Source organism: Phaseolus vulgaris, chromosome 8 (genome assembly GCF_051622355.1).
Source record: "Phaseolus vulgaris cultivar YP4 chromosome 8, ASM5162235v1, whole genome shotgun sequence".
Lineage (NCBI taxonomy): Eukaryota > Viridiplantae > Streptophyta > Magnoliopsida > Fabales > Fabaceae > Phaseolus > Phaseolus vulgaris.
This window is the reverse complement of record NC_143505.1, coordinates 57803932-57811701: the sequence shown is the minus strand read 5'-3', so window position 1 is coordinate 57811701 and position 7770 is coordinate 57803932. Positions and strand designations below refer to the sequence as shown.

Sequence of the window (7770 nt, the reverse complement as noted above, 5' to 3'; positions counted from 1 at the left end):
ATATGATACCTACAATTATTTTGAAATTTCCATATTTTTTTAAAATTTCTTAAGAAACAAGATGGTTTATTATAAAATATTAAACTTTTCTATATGCGTAGATTTTTAGAACATTGTCATCCAAAGAGACATTGTTGGAGTTTGCTTTAAACGTTGCATAACAAAGGTTGTACTTATAACATGGGAATAATTAAATTGAAGCAAATTTATTATAAAGGTAATTTAGCTTATTTTATATTTTAATTTCTTATCAATCGCCTCTAGAACATAGTTCTCATTTCTTAGCTATTCTTTGTTGCAGCACAGCACTCTCTGCTTCTACTGCCATTACCACAGAACCCCAACATCTCGAAATTGATACTGTAACTTGTTAATTTCCCTCCAATCTATGGATTCTGAAAAAGCGTTAGAGCTTGTCAAGCACGGTGTCACTCTTCTCTTCCTCGATGTTCCTCAGTACACTATGGTCGCCATCGATACTCAGGTACTTATATTCTTTCATTATTTTCTGGATTACCAAGTTGTTGTCTTTTTATTTCAATGCTGTCATCATGGCATCTGAAAATAAAATTTGAAATTCGTGGGGTGGAAAGCTAAAATAAAAGTCCAACCTTTATTTGATATTTGTTTCACACTGATAATCTGACATTATTTTTCTTCTGTTTTTCGTTTCGTAGATGTTCTCTGTGGGACCTGCTTTTAAGGGTATTAAGATGATCCCTCCTGGCACTCACTTTGTGTACTATAGTTCATCAAGCAGGTTTGATCATCTTGCCCAGTTATCCAGGCCTAGTTTTTAACTCACATCACTCTTTTGTTTAGTTCTTTTTATTCCTGCGAAATCCTATGTTTCCCCTGTGGATATATTGGGGAGCCTATTAGTAGATTAAAAGGCAAAGATAAGAGTGGTGGGTGTTCTTGTCTTTTCTGTGAGTATTAGTGTCCTTTCAATCTTATATACTGTGGCAAAGTGTATTTTTTGGGAAATAACCTTGGACCATAGTATTTGAAATGATTTATCTCTTTCATATGGTCTCTCTATTATCATGTTTGCTGACCATATAATGTTTTGAGCATAAGACGTCACTGTTTCTGTCAGTTGCTAGAATTGATAGTTTTAAATTCATGATTTTTCAAATTATTTGGTGCATTGAATTTTTCTTTTGGGGGATTCATGCAGAGATGGAAAAGTGTTCTCACCAATTGTTGGATTCTTCATTGATGCTGGCCCTTCAGAGGTATGAAAAGAAAAAATTCGGTTTCTAAAATAGTTGAATGAAATTTACATTAATCTTGGTTCGACAGAGCTTTGGTCGAATATTTTTTATAGTTAAAAATCACGATTGGCCCCATATCTTAATGATGTAATTACTGTTCGTACTTATTATTTGACAATGGAATCACAGTTGAGACGGGGTGTAATCTGTATGCTTAGCTTTTAAATATTTTTTTTTTCTTTTTGATGACATTGATTTTTGCTATGGTTTTTTGATAGATTCTCCAGGACATTAGTTCATTATTTTTGTACTGGCCTATTGGAAAATGTCCATGATACGTCAAAGCTTAAAAAATTGAGAAATGAATTAGTTTTGAATAATACCAATACTAGTTTTATGAAGAAGGTAAAGTGACGTAAACATTTCCTGTTAATTGAGCTAGAAGTTTAACTGTGACTCTATTTCCTTGCTGAATGATGGTGAAGTTAAAACTATTACATACAGTTATTGCCTTCTTGGTGAGGAATTATTTTCTTACTTGTACATCGTTCTGTCTTTCAATAATTTTGGGGTGTAAGTGCACTTTAACCATCTTCATTATAAGTAAACTGATATCTAAAAATGAAGATAGAGTTATAAATGTGGGAGCTGGGAATTATCCAAAGCAATCAAGACCTTGAAGAAAGGCGAATAAAAGATTAAGAACGAGAAACATGCAACACAACAGGTTAATTTCTCTGTAAATCTAACAAAGACACTCCTATAAAAAAGGCATTAGAACAGTATCACTGAGAATCAAGGAGAAATACTTAATCTATTTATCAATGCTCATCTGTTTAACCCTGTTTGTGGTTACTATGTATTTCCAAAAAATATAAGAAAAATGTGATGGTGATTATGTGGTTTTTGGTGTCATGACCATGCAGGTAATTGTTCGTAAATGGGATCAACGAGAGGAAAGGTTAGTCAAAGTTTATGAGGAAGAGGTATGTGTTTGGTTAAAATTTTAACATAGATATAATTAACATAACATGTCTGTAATGCAGCAAAATGTCATGATTGATGTAGTTTACATCCTGTTAGTCAAATTGGCTTATCGTGAGAAAAATATTTGGAAAACTATAATTTTAGTGAATTTCCTTCACAGGGTTTGTGCATTTTGTAGAAAATGTGGAGTATCCCCTAAAACTCTGTCAAATTAGTGCTAATTTGTGTTTGTGTTTATATATCAGCCACAACTTACCAAGGAAACAATTTTTCTGCTTTCATTTCTTTTTATTCCATGCTCTTCATTTTATGGCACATATTTATTCTGTTTTATCTGTTTATCATTTAGGAAGAAAGATACAGTCAAGCTGTTAAAAATTTGGAATTTGACAGACAACTTGGGCCTTACAATCTTAGCCGTTATGAAGATTGGAAACAATTATCTAATTTTATCACAAAGAGTGTCATTGAACGGCTTGGTATGCCATTTACATGACTGATGTGTTCTGTGTATTAAACACTTCATTGATAATTTGATCTTGTATTATATTGTTAATATTGATTTTATGAATCAGAACCAATTGGAGGTGAAATTACTGTTGAATGTGAAAATGAGATTGTTAGAAACACTACTAAAATCCCATTGGAAGAAGCACCAGAGAAGCAGCTGGAGGTTGGTAATTCTGCATCATCTGTTGGCAAGTCTCATAGGAAAGGATGTTATTATACCTCAATTCCACGTGTTGTTAAATGCAAGGGTATTAGTGGGCAGGAACTTACTTCTTTAAATCTTGACAAGGTTGGTATACACACACTGCTGAATGTTTGGTCCCTGAAAAGTAATTGTTATAAAAGGCTTACTATAATCAATTCTCTTACCCTGAAATTTTACATATTATTGTTTGCTGATTTGTGCACTTTTTTTGTGTACCTTCTCAGACACAATTGTTAGAAACTTTACTGGCAAAAGATTATGGAGGTTCTGAAGACATGCTTCTTGGAGAACTGCAGTTTGCATTTGTTGTCTTTTTGGTATTGTGGATGAAACGTATTTTCTTTATATATTTTGTTGACTTTTGTTCTATCCAATGTGACATTTTGCAATGGTGCAGATGGGCCAATCGCTAGAAGCATTTCTCCAATGGAAGTCATTAGTTAGCCTTTTGTTTGGCTGCACTGAAGCAGTAAGCATTACTTTTCAACCAGACTGAATAATGCATGCATATACTCTCTGCCTGGACTGTGGAGTTTCTGTCTTATTCAGATACTTGTCTGTGTCATGATCCGTAAACCAACTATCCCAAAGATTTCAAGCAGTTAGGTGAAGGCATGCAAGTGGTTTTATATTGCATCTCTAACATACACCGTTACGTGAAGCCCTTTGGGCTTGAAGGGTGGATAACATGTTTAGCTGTTGGGTGAAAGCAGGGGAATGGTTTTATATTACATCTCTAACAATCTGCTTTTCCACCTCAAAAAATAAACATATTGAATTGCTGATGTTGAATATATCAAAGCTGTTTAATCAAACTTTCAAACTGTATGAGATGTCTATATTTAATTAAACACAATAGTTAAGTTGTTAACCATTATGATTTTCATTAATCTGCTGTTCAATTGACTTAGTACAAGTGATATATGTGTGTGTGTGAACCTCTAACATTCATCTTTTGAGTTAATAAACTCGTTATTGGGTTCTTGATTATTTTATTAACAGCTTACGCCTTAAGTGAAGTGGCTCAATGACATCTGCTTAATGCCTGTTACTCTATATTCAATGAGTATTTATGTTTTCTTGGATGCTTGTTTGGTCTTTCAACTTGGTGGGTCAGTTTGTTAAGTTCTTTATTCTAACTTGGATTCTATGGGCTTTACCATTTTTCCTTTGCATCATTTGCCAGAGGGTTCCTCATCTTTTGAGATTTGTGCTTCTAGCCAGAAAGTAACATAACAAGAGACATCATTTTCTATTCTTTTTTATGGAGATTTCTGCAATATTTTTCCCATGAACACTTTTTGCTTCTTTCTTAGGACATTTTATGGTGGTAGAGCGTCGGTTATGTGTTAGGAGTCCCACATTAAATAGGATAAACTAATTGGATATGGATAGAAGACCACCCTTGTTGGTTTTGGTAAGATATGTAGTGTTGGATTGCATAGGTACAAATCAATTTGAAGTTGTATGATTTCATAGATATATAATTTGTTATTATGTTTGCATGACTTTGTATGCTCTTTTGCAGCCTTTCCGCACACGAACTCAACTATTCACAAAGGTGAACTTTTTAATATACTTTTCTTATTTTTGTTACCTTTAGCACAAAACAGTAGCATTAATCCTTGGAATGCTGTTAAATTCATCCTTAGTTTTAGCTGTTCTGACTTCTGAATGTAGTCTTGGAACTGCAAACTACTGATTGTTCATTAAAAAAATGAGTCACGATCTTGAATCTTGTATTATTTGTCAAACTCATTTCAATGTTTGGAAATCAGAATTTTCACCTTCACACTTTTGTGGTTTGGGGTGTGAAAGCAGGGGAACTAAAATAAAGTTCCGTTTAGCAGACTATATGTAGTCCTAGAAATAAGGGAGAAGTGTTTGGCAGGTCTGGTGATATTTAAATGGGTGGACTGTACTTATCAGAACAAAAAAAAATCTACAAAGTAATTCAATTGAGGCAGCAAATAATATGAATTATATTATAGTCCATAAGTTTAATGTGTTAGTTGTTTGAGATAGTTTATAATTTCTAGTTTAGGGTTCTTCTTTGACTATTTGTAATATATAACTTTTTATTTAGGATCCTGTCTTTATCATTATGTACATCAATTTGATTGGATTTCTTTTTTATCAGGAATCCATGGTTTTTTAAATTTCTGGTATATTTGAGATGTCTTCGTTAATACTTTAAAGTTGGTCTAAAATTCATGTACCTTGCCTGCTTTCTCGTTTTCCGATCATCTTCTCTTGCCGAACTCATTTCTATTACATTGCGGATTCTTGCAGTTCATAAAAGTCATCCATAATCAACTAAAATACGGACTACAAAATGATCACATGGATACAGGATCCACACTGTTGGATGATTCTTTGATTTCTGCTGATAGCTTTTTGCACCATGTTTGCAAGGTATGTTCACTGATGATTACTCAATAGTCATATGAAAAATTAATTTTTTACTCTGACCTACCTTTATTAATTCTAAGTAGCTGGATTGGCACATATTCTGGTCAGTTATGGATTTTAAGATCCTGAAATTCTAAAACTCGTCATTTTAGCATAAAAAAACACTAGTCAATCTTCAATGTAGATGTTAGAAGTTCATTTCAGATATTTGATGTATAATGGTTAGCATCTTAGATTGCACATTTTTTTCCTCTAGTTGATATTGCCTCCACTTTCTGATCATCCTTTTGTCTTTTTAGTAGTTAGTGCCCTTATACCCAAAACTGTTACATAAGCAACTCATTCCAAGGTGTAAATCAGAAAAACAACCTCATAATTTTTGTAAGAATAATGTAGGTTTTTCAGAATGCAGTTTCCTTTCCTAACTGAAAATCAAATTCTCCAGATTTAAGCTTATCCATCCTTCCTACTGGCATCAGCATCCCTGTTTCCAGAATAACACAATTAACGCATTCTTAGAACAAACAGACATATTTTGTAAGGCTACCACAAGATGTCAGAATGATAAAATATACAGATGTTTTTGTGAGAACTCTAACTTCTAAAAAATTTTCAAGGGAGCCTTGGTCAGGGTAAATGGCACTAGAAGAAAATTCCCCATTCTTGTTCTATGATTCAGCTATCCTCCTTACAAGGCAGGTTTTATTTTGAGGAGGCCTTTGATTCTTGTGGACTAGTTGCCCAAAGTATTGTCTCTTTCTGCTAATACTAATTGAATATTACTTTACCATTACAGAAAATTGATTTTACATGCTTTCCTGAGCTCAATTGCAACTTATTCCTTTTGATTGTTTTGGAATTGCAGGACTTCTTTTCATCATTGCTAGATGGGTCGGTTATTGATGGAGATCTTTTAAAATGGGTACGAGCATGGAACTCATGTTTTCATACAATGTGATATTATTGATATTCCACCCTCCCCACCCTAACCTGCCACATAATAAAGCATTGATGTTTTAAAAGAAGAAAAAGAAAAAGTGAAGGGTAAAAAAAGTATTAGAATAAAGTGACTTCAAGTGGCGCGCGCTGCACGTGCTTGAAATATGCAGGAATACAATATTTGATGGATAGATTTTGAAATTTTCGAAGAAAAAAAGTTTCCTGGATATGTTGGTCCTCCATATTATTTATATGAATTTTTAGGCTGAAAACTTGTTGATGTGATATGTATAATTGCCTCTATGAACAATCTCTTGTCAATATTTAGGGAGTAACAATTCTAATCACCTTAAACACATGCATGTTCTAATTTGAGATTATCATGCGACAGGGTTTGGACTGTAGAGTATAATGCCAAGTCTATAATGACTGTCTATGCTTTTGCTTTATTTTGTCTGCTATAAAATTGGTTGCAGACTTGCAGCATTTGCTGCTTGCTAGGTACTATGTATTTGATTATTTGTGAAGAGGAAATTGCAATCTCCCTGTTCTTGCAGACAAGGAAATTTAAGGAGCTGTTGGAGAGCAGTCTAGGGTGGGAGTTTCAGCAGGGCAGTGCTGGTGATGGGATATATTTTGAGGAGAATGATGAGGTCCGTATATGAATCTATTGGAGTTTCTTTGCTTTGTGACTGTTGCTTTTTTATCTGTGTATGTTTGTTTGTTCATGGACCTTGTTGGTTCACTTTGCAGTATGCTCCTGTAGTGGAGATGTTGGATGATGAAGCTCTAGTAGGTTAAAAATGTGGATCATGTCATCATTCTCATGCCACTTTGCATTGCCTTTTGGCCAACTTACTCTCAAGCCCTACCCTTCTCATAGATTGTACAGTAAGGCATACCTAAGCTTCACATTTGCAGACAAACTCTAGGAAGATCACTTTACAGCATTCAAAATTCAAATTGAGTTAAAAGTCAGATGTTGGATCTGAAGTAGAAATTCAGTAACTTTTCTCTTTGCTGTGATAGACTTTCAATAACTTTGATGGAGATTGATATTTATTATTTACAGATCTGCTCAAATTTGGTATTTTTCCAGCTTTCATAGATTAAGAAACTTGTGGATTTATTATGACTTGTTTGAGACAATGAGATAATCAGAAGCAGATAGCACTAGCAGATGAAATTGTACTACGTATATGACCTGAATTGCACTATTTTATTTTGAATTCTTTGTTCTTTTCTATTTTTCTTCCATTTCTCCCCTTTTTTATTAACACTTGGGATTTTGTTCTCATTTTTAGCATCTACATGACAACCAAGGGTGCCAACTTGTTAGGTTTTAACGTTTTTAATTAAATATAAGAAGAAAAATATTATTTTTACACGTCAAATTATTCAATTCCAATCAATAATTGAAACTTACTCAAAAATATTTTATTATACTAGTGTTTTGTTTGATTGTTTTAGAACGTGACTTTAATTTTAACGTTAAAATAT

General features: G+C 33.4%; 1 protein-coding gene across 4 annotated transcripts; it reads left to right on the top strand.

The window, feature by feature from the left end:
- Positions 1-241: 241 nt before the first annotated feature.
- Positions 242-7516, top strand: LOC137826613 (AAR2 protein family). 4 transcript variants are annotated; one of them, XR_011083543.2, is made up of 13 exons: positions 242-484; positions 678-760; positions 1181-1238; positions 2144-2203; positions 2554-2683; positions 2780-3003; positions 3144-3236; positions 3317-3388; positions 4448-4480; positions 5212-6077; positions 6197-6253; positions 6828-6923; positions 7024-7362. XR_011083543.2 is itself a non-coding variant. In XM_068632644.2 (13 exons), the coding sequence occupies exons 1-13, from the start codon at positions 389-391 to the stop codon at positions 7069-7071; spliced, it is 1173 nt and encodes a 390-aa protein (XP_068488745.1). In that variant the 5' UTR covers positions 242-388; the 3' UTR covers positions 7072-7516. The 4 variants fall into 4 exon arrangements, 2 of the variants coding, with proteins under 2 accessions (XP_068488745.1, XP_090149674.1); XM_068632644.2 differs by having other exon boundaries at positions 5212-5334; positions 7024-7516; XM_090293548.1 differs by having other exon boundaries at positions 261-484; positions 2144-2178; positions 5212-5334; positions 7024-7516.
- The last annotated feature ends 254 nt before the right edge of the window (positions 7517-7770 follow it).

Coding starts and splice junctions, on each gene's coding strand:
- LOC137826613 (XM_068632644.2), top strand. CDS start 389: ATGGATTCTGAAAAAGCGTTAGAGCTTGTCAAGCACGGTGTCACTCTT. Junction 485..677: donor TGGTCGCCATCGATACTCAG/GTACTTATATTC, acceptor TTCGTTTCGTAG/ATGTTCTCTGTGGGACCTGC. Junction 6,254..6,827: donor ATGGAGATCTTTTAAAATGG/GTACGAGCATGG, acceptor CTGTTCTTGCAG/ACAAGGAAATTTAAGGAGCT.